The sequence below is a fragment of the Siphateles boraxobius genome, unplaced genomic scaffold, assembly GCF_051911475.1.
Source record: "Siphateles boraxobius isolate OS27281-9 unplaced genomic scaffold, OSU_SipBor_1 6, whole genome shotgun sequence".
Classification (NCBI taxonomy): Eukaryota; Metazoa; Chordata; class Actinopteri; order Cypriniformes; family Leuciscidae; genus Siphateles; species Siphateles boraxobius.
Genome location: NW_027509186.1, coordinates 33,669,598 through 33,688,819, shown reverse-complemented (window position 1 = coordinate 33,688,819; position 19,222 = coordinate 33,669,598). Strand labels below are relative to the sequence as shown.

General features: G+C 36.7%; 1 protein-coding gene across 1 annotated transcript; it reads left to right on the top strand.

Annotated features, from left to right (window-relative positions):
- The first annotated feature begins 244 nt into the window (after positions 1-244).
- On the top strand, positions 245-17,392 carry rab4b (RAB4B, member RAS oncogene family). Its single transcript, XM_077207088.1, has 8 exons — positions 245-444; positions 6,826-6,906; positions 8,824-8,938; positions 9,030-9,092; positions 12,307-12,461; positions 12,960-13,055; positions 14,367-14,544; positions 15,416-17,392. Exons 1-7 carry the CDS (start codon positions 429-431, stop codon positions 14,480-14,482), a joined length of 642 nt encoding a protein of 213 aa, XP_077063203.1. The 5' UTR covers positions 245-428; the 3' UTR covers positions 14,483-14,544; positions 15,416-17,392.
- Positions 17,393-19,222: the final 1,830 nt, after the last annotated feature.

The window sequence follows — 19,222 nt, the reverse complement described above, 5'->3', positions numbered from 1 at the left end:
CTGTGAAAGTTCAGGGCACTCAACTTGTCCAGGTTAGAGTAGCCTACACTAATTTACAATCACCTACAATTTTAAATAATAGGCTATTTCCATTATTAAATCGAGTGCTTAACTAAAACGCGTCTTAACTCCGTATTTAACACTTAATTTAATATTTATTTATTTTGGTTATGTGGTGAAACATGACAATTTTTATATGGCAAATTCTATTGGCAAATTCGCGTCATGACATCACGTCAGTATCGCGAGCACCTTGTGCACGCGCAGGTTTGTGTGTTGTTAAACAGGAAACGGTGAGAGGCGTTAGCAGTTAGCCTGTTGGCTACCACCACTACACACAGAAACTAAAACACAGCAAAGCATTTATCTGAAGAAGGGAATAAAGAGTATCGTCTGCCCGGTTTATTGGTTTTATCGGTGGGACCGACATGTCAGAGACGTACGGTAATGACAGTTCAATTGTGTTGTTGTTAGTGCTTAGAGCTAATGAGTGCTGTCGCGTGCATGTGTGTGTGTGTGTTATAAACATCACCATAAGGGAAACGATTTCTTACTCCAAACCTTTAATTTTTACGCCAATATTCACTAGTACGTAGTATTATCATAGGATAACCTTATACTCGCAACTGTAGTTCTGGCGTGGTCATGCTGTGTGCAAGTTATGTGTTTATTAGTAAATGTACATACTGTCAGATGGGCCTGTCAGATCAGCTGCACGCTTGAGGTTGTTGCACTGGTGATGTCTAAAATTTTGTGTGTGTGTGTTTATATATATAAGTGTAAAAACTGACAAACTGATCCGATAATTGTTGATAATCCCAATAAAACAACAAATACATTGCAGTATTTACTTAGAAGTTCTGTAAGCTATTTTTTGGGTAAAACCACACAATACCACATAAATAATATCCTTACTACCTGACAGATATTCTAGAGAAAATACACCTGTCTTTGACAGTCTTGGTCCCTGTAAACACCAGTAAGGGTGTGGCACGTCTGATTTTTCAGAATTATATCATCACATTTGGTTGAATCCTGGAACAACATTCCTGTCTGAAACCATATCCCAACCCCTAAACATAACCCTACTCATAAGTTCTCCTTAAAACCATAGGGAAATGATAGGCGAATAACACTGATGTAGAAGCACCTAACCCTTGTAAGCCTAAACTTGACATAAACTGTAAGCTTGTCCCTCACTTTATAGATTTTATATTTTATATAGAGATATCTTAAGGAGGTCGGATAGGATTTTGAAGAGTGTGTTGTTGAGTGGCTGACTTGGCCAGGTGGAAGTTAGCAAAATGGCTGAAATCTCTTACAGCAGCTTTAATAGAAACTTGACATCTGTGGTTTAAGGATAGTTTGAATCTGTGCTGACTTCCTGTATCGACATCATGCATTATTGCTCTGCATGAACTGTGTTTTGTTCTGTTTCATTTTTACACACTGATAGAACATCGCGTATTCAAACAAGCTCCACTTGTCCTTGATGTGGTTAGCATTGATCCATTGAAAAGGAGAATGTTTATTACAATAGATGTATTTTTCTTCTTTAAATCCTAGAGTGTCACTGCACTAATGCTGGTTATTTGATTTTATACAAACGTTTTGCTTATATAGGCTACCATCTTAATACGCATTCATGCTCTTCTTCTTAGGGGATAGTTCACCCAAAAATGGGTCATCATTTATTTACTCAGCCTCATGTTTTTCCAAACCTGTTTGATTTTCTTTCTTCTGAAAAAAAAAGAAGATATTTTGACAAATGTTTTTGTGTTAATTTTGTCCATACAGTATAAGTCAATTTAACCAAAATTATTTGGTACCAACATTCTTCAAAATATCATCTTTTATGTCCTACAGAAGAACGTAAGTCATAGCGGTTTGGAATGACATGAGGGCTATGACAGAATTTAATTTTTTTGAGTGAACTATCCCTTTAATGATTTATCAGTGCATGTTCTTCCAAAGAAAACACGTTTTTATCTTCATAATCATTGGGTAATATCTTTTTCCATTTCTAAAAACCATCTGTCACAGCATGACCACTTTTAATCACTGGTTGAATCAGAGATATATTTTATCTGATAATCGACTGATGTATTTGTGCAGTAGATCATAAAATATTCATGTAGTTAATGTGGATAGTAGTTTCATGTTGCAGAAATCTCTCCCCTCACTCACATCTCTCCTTTCTTTCCTCCAACCCCCCATCAATACCCTGTGAAACTGAGTCTGCTTCATTGAACTTGGCCTACAATTCACCTTTCAATGACAATAAAAAAGGAGCATCTTGCCCTGGCGCTGTAATTGCTCTTCTATGGCATATTGATATCCTTAGCCAATCTCCAGGGCTACACTTAATGACAATCCATTGCTCGCTCAGGAGACAATATGCAGAGATCTCTACTAGAATAAGAGTGACTTCACTGTAGCATTTGCCATCAGACCTAGTATGACTCAACTGTCCCACTGTAACAAATCAAGGCCAAAAGCCACTGAAACGATCTCTTATATTTCATAGAATATTGATGTTTTTGCCTATAATTTTTTTTAGATAGCATCTGACATGGTGTGTGTTACGCAACATCAAACCATCAAACTTTTATTTTAACCAAAAACCACAAGTAGTCCTTAAAGCTTCTCTTTTGTTTCTCATTACAAGTATGAAAGATGGTTGTGTTCGCCAAATGCGCATTCAACCGACGGATGAGCTGCTTGTGTTTTAAGAACACCGTACCGTCAATATATTTATTAAATTGCAGCCATATCATGATTTCGTGTTTTATTAAGATTAGTTATGCAGCCCTACATACCGTACATTGTGTTTTCAACAAACTCTCTTACAGGAAGTGAAATGAGTCATTTGTTAACCAGATTATCTTCTTTGACGTAGTTTGCCTTGTTGCTAAATATGGAGTGGATAATTACTTTGAAATACCTTTGGCCTGGATTTCATACTAGTGCTGTTCTGCATCTAAACTGGCTATTCATATTTTTTATTGTTAAATTTGGACCTAATCAGTCCTCTTTAATATTTGACATCCCTTTTCAAAACCCTTTCACTTCCCTTTCGCTTGCTTTGAAGTTCATTAAAGGGAACTGATACATCAGGCACATGACGCCCAAGAAATTTCATCTGAAACATTCAAAAGTGTCAAAAATCTGATGTTTTTTTTTTTTTTAAGGTAGGCTACTGCTAGTATCTGTACAGACCGGCTGTGAACATTTCGCCAATTGCTTTTCCATGAAGACAAGCTCAAGGTCAAGTTGTCAGAGTACACACACTCGCACCAGAAATAGCACCCATTAGCTGACTGTCTGAGTCCGGACCACTTCATTTAATATGATTTATTATGCCTAAAGAGTGATTGCAGGAGTGATTTATCCATTGAAGGTCCTTGCATGTTTTACCTTTGTCCATTATGACTGAATATTCATGATAGATCTGTTCCAAAACCATGCTCTCCTGTCTAAACAGAATTTTAAGCACTGGCTACATTTACATGCAACCAAATAATCCGTTAATCGGATTGACGGCTCAATCGGACTGAAAAGCCTTCATGTAAACACCTTAATCGATCCGATTGAGCTCGCCCCGAACGCAAACAGTGGGAAAAACTCTGTATATTCGTGCAGTGTGCGCATGTCAAACATATATTCCGGTTTGAAGCTTGTGACATATAAACCCAATCACATGTTTAGCGTTCATGTTAACACTACGTTCAGAATTATCAATCAGAATGAATTCAGTCCGATTGAAACAAAAGTTGTGCATGTAAACAAACATAGGTCTAGCCATTGTAGACGGGATCATGTTGTGAACTATGCCTGAAGGTACACTGCAGCGTCTTATATTAGGCTAGATATAATACTTTTTCTGGACAATACTAAAATAATCTTTTAAATGTTAGATTAGGTTAATTTTAATAGTTACATTTTATATTAATTTGTTTTTTATTTCCCTGAATTTTTTTTAAGTTGCCAGTCTGTGCCAGTGTTTTTTATCATTTTCACAACTTTCATGGCTCCCAGAATATTTTATAATTTGAACATGCAATATATCAAAAGAAAGAGCAGAGCAAAAAACAAACAGACAAAGACAATTTTATTCTAGCTTCATGTCTTTTTTTATCAACACTTGAGTGTGGATCCATTTCATTAAAAAAACAAAAATTTGAACTGAAAGCTGAGAATTTTTTGTTGACTTGTTTTGATCAGGAGATTCAATACTTTCAGTAGATATAATATAGGCCTATATATATATGTGTCTGTGTGTATATGTGTATATATATATATATATATATATATGTGCATGCATACAGTGATGTGAATAAGTTAGGACACCCATGCTAAAGTTGCCTAAAAAGAGGAATAAAAAATCATCTTAATGCCTCAATTAAAAAAATGAGGACAATTATTTTAATGACAACCTTCAAGGACACCAATTTTCTTTGTGAAGGAAAAATGTATCGTAAATAAATAAATAAATGATCTTCCTTAAAATACAGGGTGCATAAGTCAGGACACCCATGTTAAATTCCCATAGAGGCAGGCAGATTTTTATTTTTAAAGGCCAGTTATTTCATGGATCCAGGATAATATGCATCCTGATAAAGTTCCCTTGGCCTTTGGAATTGAAATATCCCACATCATCACACACCCTTCACCATACCTAGAGATTGGCATGGTGTTATTTCATGGTGTTAGGCTAATAGCTGGTATGATTTGCATTGAAAGATGATCTTATGGAAAGTACCCCATGCCAATCTCTAGGTGCCCTGACTTATGCACCCTGTATTTTAAGGAAGAAAATTTATTTATTTATGATACATTATTCATACACAAAGAAAATTGGTGTCCTTAAAGGTTGGATTTTTCCTCATTTTTCTAATTAACGCATTAAGATCAATTTCAAAAAGATGATTTTTTTATTCCTCTTTTTAGGCAACTTTAGCATGGGTGTCCTAACTTATTCATATCACTGAATATATATATAATAAGTGATAACAATGAAAACATGGATTGCAAAAACATTTTGTCAATGGCAAGGAAAGAGTTAAATGTACTTTTTAAAAAGGGGCTATTTTGCTTCAGATTTGCGTGCTGTGTATTTTTAATGTATATGTGTTGCATGCAGAGTTTTGTTGACTGTAGACATCTAATGTAGAAATAAAAAACACTCTGACATGATTGTGAGAATATCATCAGTGAGAATATTCCTGCTGTTCAGTTATGATTCATAGACATGTCTACATCCTCCTTTTGTAACACTGAATGCCCCTGAAACCTTCCTCTGTTCCAGCTGTTATGGCTGTGTGCATGTCATACCCACACATGCAAATAGTTCTTTCTCTGTGTCCTCTTCCAACACAAAGAAGTTTTAGGACAGTTCTCCTCTCACACCGATCAGCTGCTGAACCCTGCGGCCGGGGGCGAGAATCACTCTGACCTCACTGAACTTCTGCACCACACACACCCTCCGCTCACATTCCCCATTCATTTTAACCATTCAAAAAATCTATTGAGATTTGGGGACCTCTCTGGGTGGATCTCACATTGGCTCCGGATGGGTCATAACACAATTCTACCATTATTCAGCGCTGCAACATTTCCTGACATGAAAGCTTGTGATTTCAGTTTTTTGCACGATGATAAATTGTATTAAGTAATTAACTCCAAAATCATTAGACCATCAGCGAGAGAGCGACTATGCCTATTGCTATCATGTCATTGTGTCTTCAGTAAGGATCTGCATGCATTTCTTTGAAATTTAGTTGACACTATTAACATTGTATTGAATTGATGAATAGCCTATAAAAGCCTATAATGTAATTTTGAATGAGAATGATATTAGATATAAAGTGATCGTGTAGGAGGAGTGGTCAACCAGTATGTTGTATAATGGCCGATGTCAATATCTAAAGAGCATTGTCCAGGCGACATGGTGGCTCAGTGGGTAGCACTGTCGCCTCACAGCAAGAAGGTCCCCAGTTCGAGACTTTTGAATGTCCGTGTGTCAGCGTGGGTTTCCTCCGGGTGCTCTGGTTTCCCCCACACAGTCCAAAGACATGCAGGTTTGGTGGATTGCCAAAATGCCGTAGGTGTTGGAGTGTGAGTGCCATATGCGAGTGTGAGGCATCAAACCTGTGCCAAATCCAGTGTTTGTGTGTGTGTGTGTGTGTGTGTGTGTGTGTGTGTGTGTGTGTGCGCGTGCGGATAATTCCAATGAAGCAGACACTGCAAATGAGTCGGACTAACGCTAGGAAATGTATTGTTTTCAGTGTCCAATATAATTGCGGCTCATATAGCTATAGCTACCTATCTCATATAGGCTAATTATAAATTATTTATGAGGTCAACTGATTTTTTTTCTTTTATAGTCAATGGCAATCCAATTTCTAGAGATCACGGTGGGGATCAATACATCAGCAAAAATGACTCATTGGCCAATGTTTGGGCCTTTTTAATATGCCTGTTTGACATGAGAGCACATATTGTCTTTTAAAATTTTGAGTGAATTTGTTTAAAATGCTAATGTTTCAAATCTTGCTTTCTAAAGTTAAGACGACTTTTTATCGGATGCAGGTCATCTCAAGCTAGCAAAATATTGGTCCAAAAATACACTACCGATAAACATTACATTTCAAGATGGTTTTAATTGTTTGAAGAATACACGCCTCGATTGGAGGACATTAGAATTAAGGATATCAGGATGGCCCAGCGCTCTGACAACATCCAAAACAGCCTTTTAAACATGTTCCCAGTGCAACCCAACAGTGATATTGATTCTCTTTCTTTTTCTCTCCCTCTTGGTTTCAGATTTTCTGTTTAAGTTCCTGGTGATTGGCAGCGCTGGGACTGGGAAATCATGCCTCCTTCACCAGTTCATAGAGAACAAGTGTAAGCCCATATTAATGTCTCCCTCTCACAAAGACTTGAATTAAAACATGACCTTTAATTCGCCAAGCATTCAGGAGAGAGAAAGGGGGCCTTGAATGTTAATTCTTTGGAAACCAGAGTAGCTTTACATGCATTTGAAACGTGGACATGTTAAGCAATGAATGAAAGTCATGTCAGTAAGCTTAAAAAATCCAGTGCCAATCTTAATTTACAGAGTAAATGAAGAAAAGAGGCTGGAAATGAAGTCTTTGAGTGAATTATGAATGACCCTGCCTGTAAGTTGTTTTCCAAGACACATATATAATGTGTTATAATACGAAAATGAAATATGCAGTGACTTTAAAAAGTCTACAGGGGTTGTCATCAATCAAATAAAATGTTACTTGATATTTTAAAGTAAATGTCAATTTGCAATGAAAACACTCTACGTTTCAGAGCTCAAATCTTTTTATTATTCACCAGTTTTTGTCGATTTTGGATGTTTATTTGTGCATGTTTATTCTCTCTAATTTATTCTAATGCAACTTTACCCAATCACAAAGTTCATGGAAAAAAATAAACAGCAACAATGAAGAGGGATCCAGCAATACTTGTGGTGATGGGAACTTTTGGATCCCTCTTCATTGTTGCTCAATTTATTCAATCCACAAATTAAATTACAATAATAAGACACAATCAGGCGGTTATCAATCAGATGAAATCAGTATCAACAAAATCCATCTTAGTGCTGCATCTGCAGTGGCATTTAGGTATATTTACATAGATTGTTTAATGTAGCTCAGAAGTGGCATGAATGCATTTCCACTACAGTTGCATAATGTTATGAGATTGTTTTAAATATAAATTTGTGTGATAACTATATGATGTGATCTTGCAACCAATTGCAGTATGGAGCATAACAATTTTGTGGTTTAGATGCATTTTGGGAGTTGTAGTTTTTATTTTGATTGTATAATTTCATCAATTCATGAGCTTCGATGGAGTCGTCGATGCACGCATGTAGGGATGCACCGCTATGAACATTTTGGCTGATATCGATAACCGATAATTCTTTATATTTGCAAGCCAATTGCCTATATATTGGCCTATAAATCTAAATCTAGATCTAAAAAATGTGAGAGCCTGATTACAAAAACAAAAGTGTCACCATTAAATATCCCCATGTCCCAAGCACATAATTATATTGTTCTCATTGTAATTTTGTGTAGCCTATATGACAGACTTGTGCAGCACATTGCACTTAACTGTATTTTCCCATTTAAAGTGATTCCAATTATATTTGAAGGAATTCAAAACCATCATGGCGAACAGTGCCCATCTCAGTGTCTCAGCTGAAGGAAATACATTATTTATCAGCTTTAATATATTGGCCAAATAACGATAACATTAAAAATGTACATATACCGATATGGTGGCAGATATATCATGCATCTCTACACCAGAGTATTTTTACACAGATGCACGCAGTAATTTAGTCGCGAATGCCACTGAAATGGTCGCACTGTAGAGCCCTGTCATTCTAAACACCACAAAAATACACAAGTGCAAATTTATTTTTATAACATAAATTCAGTCTAATCTTATGAGTACAGCTCATTTCAGCATGGATTGTTCTGTTGACACAATGTAAAAAAGGCTTTTCAAAGAGGCTGTTATTGAAGGATGGGGGCGCTTAAACTATATTTGATCTGACAGCAGAGCAAACCCACAGTGCGTGAGTAAGAGCAGCAAAGTGCTGTATCTTATTGCACATGCAAGGAGGGCATTGACTTTAAAGTCTTAAAGGCACGGCAGAAAACATTTCTCTTAGAGAAGATGGTCATGAAAATTTTAATTCTGGCACAAAAAAGGCATCAAAGTCAAACCTTTTTAAGCAGCCCGTCAGATCTGCTTCTTACTGAGCATCTTCTGTCACAGTCAAACAGGACTCTAACCACACCATTGGCGTTGAGTTTGGCTCCAGGGTCGTCAACGTCGGCGGAAAAACGGTCAAACTGCAGATCTGGGACACGGCTGGGCAGGAGCGCTTCAGGTACTTGCCTGTGATTGGCTTGTTAGGATATCCTTACTGCTGTATGCTGACTCTTGATTGGTGGAAGTCATTCACTGCTTGTGTCTTACAGGTCAGTGACCCGCAGTTACTACCGTGGTGCAGCAGGGGCTCTTCTCGTTTATGACATCACAAGGTAAGGCCGTCACGCGACCGCAAAGACACATTTTGTAATGGAATGAAATTAATATTTTTAGATATAGAAAATTAACTGATGGAATCATGGAATCCAGTCATACAAATGGAATTTACTGTATATGATGGAATATCACAGAATTTTGGGTGAATAAATCACAAGTAGTGATTATTCACCCAATGATCGCAATATGGAATATGTCTGTGAATATTAAGTCAGTGTGAATGAATGGTGTTGTTTCTTATTTCACATACTCAAGCACACGTGATGCTTGTGATGTTTTCTTGACTTGATTTGAGAATTTGATTTGTTTAATTTGAGAAACTATTGTCATATCAACTACACATAGAAATTCAAATTCTGACACAAATATTATACTTCTCAAAGTAATAATACTAGTACTAATAAAATGATTAACTTCATTTAAAAAAAAATAATCACACATTTTTATTTCCATGTTTTTAAATTGAATTGTTAATGCGCTAGCCTATGCCTTCATTTGATTACCATAATCTTTAACAAATTTGTATTAAATCATCAATCCAGAAAAAATAAAACGCAACACAGAATTTCTGGGGAGGAAAGTTATAATGAATTAATGAATTAATTCAACTTTATTGTCATTGCCCGTCACAAGTACAAGCAACAAAATGGTTGCATGCAGTTTATAGGTCCGTAATTTAATCAATAAGCTTTTAAAGTTTTATGAATTCAATTGATTAGACATTAAAATCAGTTAAACCATTGAAATGGAATCCAGAAAGCTTAGTGCCCCAATTTTATTTTTGTTAAACTTTTAAAACACTGTTGTTTTTTTTTGTCATGAACCAGCTGATATATTCCGATTGTCAAACATGTGGAAGTGAATGTTTTTTTTATTTATTTTTTTTTAAGTAAATGGCCGGTCAATTGGGAGAAGAATAGAGTAAAATTGATAGTTACCTACACAGTTTGTAACTGATAATTATAAAACGCATTATCAAATTATAATTGAAATTTATTTAACAAACTATTTTTTGCTGGTACATATGTGTATTTGCATGTCTGAAACCTAAAATAAACAAAAACATAAAAACGGAAAAAAAAATTTATCCCGAAAAATGTAAACGCGGGGGGAAAATTTTTATACTTTGGTAAAAAATAAAACAGATTTCTAAAATCAGAGGCAGATGGAGAGATTGACTATGACGTTGAATTGGATCATCTCCAGGTTGCTATGCAGCTGTCATGGTAATAGAGACAAAGACAAAGGAGTAATAATAAACACTGACAGCACTGTAATAAAATGTCATCTTCTGGCGAGTCCATTTGACGGAGTGTGAGCGCAGTGAGAGAGAGATGAACACAGTGATGGATTGTATGTTTGATGAGGGTTATCCTTCAGCACTGAACTGCCATCACTGCAGCTGCAGACCGGAGACACTTTCACCGCTCTACACTCAAACACATTTAACACGCTCCCTTTCTCCCCGTCGCCCGGCCACAGGCTAATGGTTGCCCTGGACACCAGTGATTCAAACAACTAGATTCCCTGAAAGCGTGACGAACGCACAGTAAAGAAATGTGGAGGGCATTATGAGTCATGTATTGTCTTATCGTTTCTCAAAGCACTCAAAGGTTAAAGACATGGACTTCTTAGAAGCGGAGTTGAAGTACAGTGAAGTACGTTAAATCAATGTTTGCTGTTATTCACTCTCAATACAGTTTCTGTGGGACTGATTATAAATGGTGGAAAGCAGGGTAAATATTGAATTAGTAACAGACCTGGCCATTCTCTCAAAGCCAACATACTTCCTGGTATCTGCACAAAATATATGTGCAGGATATAAATATTTGTTCATAATTGTTATCAAAATGTACCTCTGAAACCACTTTCCTTTTCATTCGACATCACCTAAGCGACACATGCTATGGGTTAATGTTCATCAATAGCTATTAAAGCATTGTTTTAGGCTACTATTGTTGGTAATAGTTCATTTCTGAAATGTTGCCAAATGTTATCAGTAATTTAATGCCTGGTTATTTAACAAAGATTATGGCAATAATAGCAAAAAACAATAGATTTGAAATCAAAGAACCACCATTTGGATTAATTTAGCGCAGCCCCCACCACAGTCCATTACCAACTTAAAAGTGCATTCACGCCCAGTCGAAATAACCGTATTAAGTCGTAATTACAGCTTTTTAAACTGGGAACTTTATGAAAGCTCCAACTTGTACCAAGTGACCGCTGCAGATTCGTTTGGCCGTTGATAGTGTTGCCATTGACACGTAGAACGCCACGTGTTGTCATCTCAAATACGGTACTTATGACATTGCGTGAACTTAGCACAAGTTTAGATCCGACTATATTCTGATTTAAATTGCCCACTTTTTCACTATCCACCTGTTTTTATTTATTAAAATCTGCCAATGCAGATTTAAACGTTCCATCGTTTTTTTGTCAAAGAGTTAATAGACGTTTTCATTTAGGAATAAGATTGTGTTGGTGTTTGAATTGAGATTGCAATCTTTTAATGATTAATCGTGCAGCTCTACTTTCAAGACTATAATTTTTGTGACTTGTGATATTTTTATTGGTTGGCTATAACCAAAATAACATTATCTTTGTTGCAAATTAGCAGGATTTGCGACAGCAGTGCTGAATAACTCGAATTGAATAACATATTATTAATTAATAATGAATCATACAACTACTATAAGTAAATCCAACATTACCCGGATATAAACAGTACACTCACATAAAACAGTATGTTTATTATTGCCCAGATATGTATTAAGTTAGATATATGCAGTACGTACTACTTTACCTGCATACATACAGTATACTCACTTAACGTGATATATATGATATATATATATTAGTATAAAGCAAATCACGGCTGTGTTTATATTGTTGCAGAAATATAACCATTTTATTGCCCAGCTTTATGTAAAGTTGGATTTACAAGTATGTCCAACTTTATCCACATACATACAGTATGAGTATACTAGTGTAGGGCAATAAATACTATATAGCATATCTTAACTGCCTGATTACTTGTAACGCTGCAAAATCTAAACTATATTATTGCTCGGCTCTAATCTGCTAAATGTGACTAAGGCATGAAGATTTGAAGACATTCTACATTAACATCATGATTTTCTGTAAAGCTGCTTTGGCAGTGCTTCTCATTAAAAGCGCTACATAAATTTGACTTTATCTGTCTTCTAGTCGGGAGACCTACAATGCTCTGACTAACTGGCTGACGGACGCACGGACGCTGGCCAGCCCCAACATCGTCATCATCCTGTGCGGGAATAAGAAGGATCTGGATGCGGATCGTGAGGTCACCTTCCTCGAGGCGTCTCGTTTTGCCCAGGAGAACGGTTAGGGCTGCTCTTCATGCATACCACTTTTGTAACTGGGATCTGAAAGTTACCTCACATTTACAAGTTACACAATTTCTTTGTCTATTTGTGCCTCTCAGTGTGAGACAACATACATTTTCACTTGCTTCTGGCAGCTGTTTGTCATGTATCTAGAGAGATCTTTTTATATTCATAATTGTCCAAACTGATGTGTGCCGCTGCAGAGAGTGCGCTTCTCTTCCTCTCTGTTGGGGAGCGTGTTCGAACAGCAGGATTTTTATGAGCGGCTCATTTACAAGCCCTTATGTATTGGTCACCGGAGTGCTGTAGAGATGTCTAAAGACCATAAGTTGGTTCTTGCTGATGATGCTGTTTACACTAAAGCACCCTTAATGAAACCGATGCTTAGCAAGCCTGATAACAGCTGTCCAAATGGACCTTTACAACACTAAAGCTTTTGCCGCATGATCAGAGGGTTGATTTTGATGTGTTCACCTGACTGTGTCCTCCACCCAGAGCTGATGTTTTTGGAGACGAGTGCTTTGACCGGGGAGAACGTAGAGGAAGCCTTTCTCAAATGTGCTCGCAACATCCTCAACAAGATTGAGTCGGGTAAGACTTACATGTGCTATTAATTGACAGACGGAGCCTAAATGCTTTTGTAATGCTTCAGTAGTCATAGTGAAAGAAATAAAGTTTAACTCTGCAAAGCCTGACATACGAAAAAAGAATCATAGCCGAAATATATATTTTTTAAATTGCATGTGTGTGCACTGCAGTTGAATCTCTCCCCTTGAAGGTCTTTGATCTAACAACTCAATGATTGGAAGCTCCTCTTCACTCCTTTTATAGCAGTCAGTCTGTGCTTTTCCAATCAATATGATTGAGTGATTTCACCTGACTAGTAGTTGTTCACACGTTCCCATGTGCTGATGATATGATTAGTGAAATGATGCAAGCTGGTCATTTTGTGCCAGAGCCCAAAAAGGTGAAATTTAGGTTTTTGTGATAGTTCATTTTTTGGGCCAATGAAGCTTTTTGCAATTATTTACAAAGCGTATAATCGCTCTGCACAATAACCTAGAAACGATGTGAATCAACACCACAACAACTGATTCCGAGAACCAAACTAAGCAAAAATATGCATTTTGGTGTAGTTGGTGATATTTATATGACCAAAAAGTTCATTCTGATAGATTGTAATGAGCTGGGGTTCCATCCAAATGTGAGAGGAATCTTTTCAAAGTTTGTACAAAAAAAAAAAACCCAAATGAAGTGTGTTTCCATCAAGTTGTTCGAGCAGATGATTGTGGTATTGGTAACCTAGGAACCAACTGTAAATAAAACACCATCAGAGGAAATCGCTGATTAGTCGCTTGAGTTTGAAGAAATTACATAGCAAATGCGTTTCCATCTCCAATTATTCACATTAACTCTTTTTTTTTCTTTTCTTTTTTGTGTCAAAAACCATGTCAAGTGAGCGTAAAATCTTTTTTTTAAAAGGGACCCCCCCCCCCCAAACGTTGGCGTTTCCAAAACATAATGCAATGCAATACAATGATGACTGAGAGATGAACAGATAAAAGTTCCTCAAATGTATTATATTTTATCTATTTTAACATGATTATTCAAAAAAAAAATCAGTATGGATAATCAACCTAGTTGCTTCAGTGCTGTAAGTGTTCATCTTGAAATATTACTAACAATATTAAAGTTATTACATTTACTTAATACAAATCAGTAAAGATTTCACAGCAAAAAGACTTGAAGGTGGGCGGCTTTAGAATTATACTTGAATCAGATGACAGAAGGCATGTACTAGGTTTTTTGGTCTTGTTTATAATTGGGAAGCCTAGAAATGTGAGTTTTAAATTTGACACAGTAGGCTTTATAGGGTTAAATGTTGTGTTTGTGCCCGTACAGGCGAGTTGGACCCGGAGCGGATGGGTTCTGGGATCCAGTACGGTGACGCGTCCCTGCGGCAGCTCAGACAGCCCCGGGGCTCTGCCGCACAGACCAAGCAGCAGTGTAACTGTTAGGGGCCTGGACACCCTGACCGATACCTGTCATGAAACCATACACACACAACCTCCCCCCTCAGGTCAGTTCAGGGCTTCTGGGATTGCCAGAAAAATCATTTAAACATGTTCTGACATGCAGTAATCATATATACAGCAATGCAGTTACAATGGAAGTCTATAGAGCAATACATTACACCAGGATAAATGTGAAAATACACACTCATATGAAATAATTCTTTCAAGATGTAAACATAGATGTTCATCAAGATCATCTACCTTAGACAGCTGACCTACAGTTAAAAAGGACTATAATATAATAGAATATAACTACCGTATATATTATAATACTACGAACGTTATATGTATATAATACACTACCGTTCAAATGTTTGGGGTCAGTAAGATGTTTAAAGTTTTTTGAAAGTCTCTTTTCCTCACCAAGGTTGCATTTATTTATTCAGAAATACAGTAAAAAACGTTATACTGTGAAATATTACAATTTAAAATAATTGTTTTCTATTGTAATATACTGTAAAATGTAATTTTTTCCTATGATCAAAACTGAATTTTTAGCATCATTACTCCAGTCTTATGTCTCACATGATCCTTCAAAAATGTCTTCTTATCATCAATGATTTAAACAGTTGTGCTGCTAAATTATTTTTGTGGAAAATGGGAACTTTTCCAGGATTCTTAATGAATAGAAAGTTCAAAAGTACAGTATTTATTTGTAATTTATAAGTTTCTTTACTATCATTTTTTTTCATCCTTTTTTGTCCTTGCTAAATAAAAATGTTAATTTCTTTAAAGATATAATATTTCATTTAAATTATAGTGTGGGGTAATTGACCATACTTCACTAGAGCTTAAGTTCTGTTGTTCTGTCAAATGTAATAATCAGTGTGGAATGGATTGTACTGTTTTTAAACGTTGATTGACTCCTCCTTTCAGCTCCGGGTGTCTCTGGGTTTGTACGCCCCCACTCCCAAATGTGACCCTTCCACACCCAGACACATCTGGATCATTTGTTATGAAGTCCATCTGCAACCTTTGACCTCTGACCTCAGAAAGCTGTTCACCTAGGACAGATCTCCCCGGCTGCCTAGCGAGGGCCACGGGCAGTAGAGGTGAATCCAACTGTGCGTGTGTGTGTAACTCCTCCTGTGATTCTCACACACACTTCCATCTTGTGAAGTAAAACAGCCATCATCTAGACTTCACTAGACTGGGATAAACCAATCAACAACAGAAATAACATCCCTAGGTCTTAAACTAGATATCACTGAATCATTTTATACATTGTGACATATCAGACCTTTGTTGGATTGACTCAATTGAATGTCCCCTTTTTTGGTTTAGTTTCAATGTTCCAAAAAATGAGAAAAGACCATTTGATTGGTCCATGCATGTTAGGCTGCGTTTTTACCTGCAAAAAAAAAAAAAAAAAGATTTCTATAATAATTTAGAGCCAAATATTGGTCTTCTGTGAGAAAAAGTAAAGCTCATAAAGCTTTTTATGCACTCAGATATTTACCCTGTTGCATTGGCCATGCATTTAAAGAGCTTCTGAAAGATCAAAGAAGGTGAAACATCTGTTCAGATCTTGTAAATCGCTCAACACTATCTGGCGCATATCAGATGTTTACCTCCACCCCGCTCTGGCTTGGGTTGGAGGTCATCGTCTAACTTAACCTCACCCGTCATTTGCACGGGCCACTAATGGCTAAATCGTTTAGTGAAATGTAGGACTATGACTCAATCAGGGTTTGTCCAAAAATTGCATACAAATATCAATCATTAAAATAAACATTTTTGGAGTCTGTAATGGGTGAATCTCCCAAAGAACGTATATGTAATATTTCACCCTGACGCAAAAACAAATCAATTAGGGACAATTAAGATTTTTCGCATTTTTACTTTTTTTTGTGTGTGTGTGTGTGTGTGTCAATTAAGCACATTTTGTTCCCAAATTTTTCTTACTAGAATGTGAAAAAATATATTATTAAATTATAAAATAAATGATGATTTTAAACCTGAAAAAATATTTTTATCGCTGGATTATAGTAATGTGAATATGATTTTTAATGCTTAATTTTCAGATATAAATGTCACAATGCATAAAAACAAAAAATCATAATTTTCAAAGTCTAATTTCTTGTGATTTTTCGAACAAAACCGCTCCCAGGTATTTCTTTGTGAGATTCATCCCTTTTACTGTTGGGTTAGAGTCGTGTAATTAGTCGAACAAGGTAAATTATCAGAACGAAAGAATATTTCAGTAATTCATAATTCATCTTACACTTGAACTGGTGTACATATTTTGGGTTTGCTGGTTACCCATGACAGGGAGATCTAGAGGTGATGACCGGCACAGTACCCCGTTCCCTCAGTGACATCATCCTTATGCACCACAGACAGACCTGTTTTGATCTGTGTTTTAAGAACTGTTTATGTGATGTGTTTTTCTTTCTTTCTTTCTTTCTTTCTCCTTCTGCAAGTGCACTTTTTTTGACTGTTTATATACTGTACCTATAGAATTGTAAAATTTATAGTAAATGAATGATATTAAATGAGAGAATATTGTTTGAGGAGTGATCATTCCTTACTAAAGAACAACTGAGACTAGCCCGACCCCATTTCAGCGGCAATGAGTCATCAGCTGTGGACAAGAACAGTAAATGTGGAGGGTCATCATATCTCTTCTAGTACAAACACAGCCTTAACTGACTAACCACATGATTGTTCTACACGATTCAAGAGGCACATTTGATCATGGCCGTCTCGCTCTCATAATTGTCCAAGCTCTTTAAAATGCACTTATTCTGCTACGTCCATTTTTCCCCCCACTTTTACCAAATGTTTTGTCTGATTTAAACCACTTATATTCAACAAAGTTGACTCAAATTAAAGGAATATTCACAGATGCAAGTTAAGAGTTACAGAAGTTTATGCACCTACAATGGAAGTCTATTTTTCCACCCTCTAAATAATTTTCTGTGATAATCCACACAGAACGCAGTATTTGATGCTGTCCATTGAGCTCAATTTATTTAACCTGGAATATTCATTTTAATATGGCGCCGATATTAGGGAGTCCCAAACGGTTTCCTTGAAAATTGCATGCTTTGTATGGTCCCATTGAAATGTGGTACGTGGAGTTAAGAAGGGGCGATCACAATTACTCTGTGAAATTTCGCGGGCAAAATCCAACCTTTGCAATTGGAATCCTTGCGATCTTGAGTTTCATGTAGTGGTGAAAAAGTTCCTCGCGCAGATTTCGCTCATATTCAAGCTTTATGCATTGACTAACAGAAACCTGCTTGTTTTGAATGCGACTTCTGTGAGAGCTGTGCTTCAAAAGTCGCTACACAGGTCAAAATTTTTCAACGTTTTCAAATCGATCATTCATTTTTAACTGCAATATTTTGTTAATGTGACCGTACCTTTAAGCAGCTCTCTGTTGGTCATTGTGGCTATTATTTATTTTATTTTTTTAACCAAATTGAACGATCAAAATCTGCGCAGTATGGAAGCTTGTTTCCGCCACTGAATCAAAAATTATAAAGGTAATTGCAACACTCACAATTTTGACCTTTTTTTCACACATTTGTATTTTCATCTCGCAACTTTTCCCCCCAATGTTTCGTGATATAAACTTGCAATCGCGAGTTATATAATCAAAATTGCGAGATATAAACTTGCAATTCTGACTTTTTTTTTCTTTTATGTTTAAAAAAATTGCAAGGAAAAAGTCAGAATTGTGAGATGAACATTTTTTCGGAGTTATCTTTTAAATCGTTTCGTGGCGGAAACAAGCTTCCATAGCGTGGCAAACTTTTTCACCCTCACACAAAATTCCAGACTGTGCAAATTCCTATAAAAATGACTGAATGTTGCTGCCCGATCTCATGAAAGTGTGTATCTATACAACAAATGTTATTTCTCGTGCCATTTATACACAAAAAAATGTTTTTTGCGTGCATATGATACGCACTTTATGGCGTGTAGGCTAATACGCACGCAACTCCCCACCCCAATCCTAACCAAGGGGTTTTCAGTGCGTAGCATATGCACGCAAAAAACATTTTTGCCGTATAAATGGCACGAGAAATAACTTTCGTGGTATAGATACGCACTTTCGAGATTGTGTTGAAATTTTGCCAGAGAACATTTGTCAAGCATATGCAAATGTGATCACTAAGGTGTGGTTGTGTTTACTTATGTTCAGCAAATTTTTGTAGGGCTGCAACAACTAATCGATAAAATCGATTATAATCGATTATGAAAATCGTTGTCAACGAATGTCATTATCGATTAGTTGGTCTGCTTACGTCACGGGGAGCGTTTACTGGTACGCACACACATGCAAGGTCTCTCTCCCTCAGGCGCTCTGCCGAGCGCGCGCGCTACACGGTTTGGAGCAGTCTCTTCTGTCTATGCGAGACAGAAGAGACTGCTCCAAACCGTGTAGCGCGCGCGCTCTTGCTTGCGCGCTCTAGATTTCGGGAGTTTGAACTAATTCGCGGGCATCAGGGAGCCGCAATCAATATGCGGGAGACTCCCGGGACTTCCGGGATGTCTGTATTTTGTCTCGAGCATCAGGTTGTGCAATCAGTTCGCTCGCAACGTATGTGATGGATTAAAATAGCGCTACCGCAGAAATAGGTTAAATTAAAACGGTGTTTACAAAGTGAAGCATTAAATACAAAGGCAGTTAATAACAGCAGCAGTAAAATATTGTTTTTTAGTCACTGTACT

Bases quoted from the DNA above. Each gene is read 5' to 3' on its own strand.
- rab4b (XM_077207088.1), top strand. The intron at 8,939-9,029 runs GTACTTGCCTGT...TGTGTCTTACAG, and splicing joins GCTGGGCAGGAGCGCTTCAG to GTCAGTGACCCGCAGTTACT. The intron at 9,093-12,306 runs GTAAGGCCGTCA...TCTGTCTTCTAG, and splicing joins CTCGTTTATGACATCACAAG to TCGGGAGACCTACAATGCTC.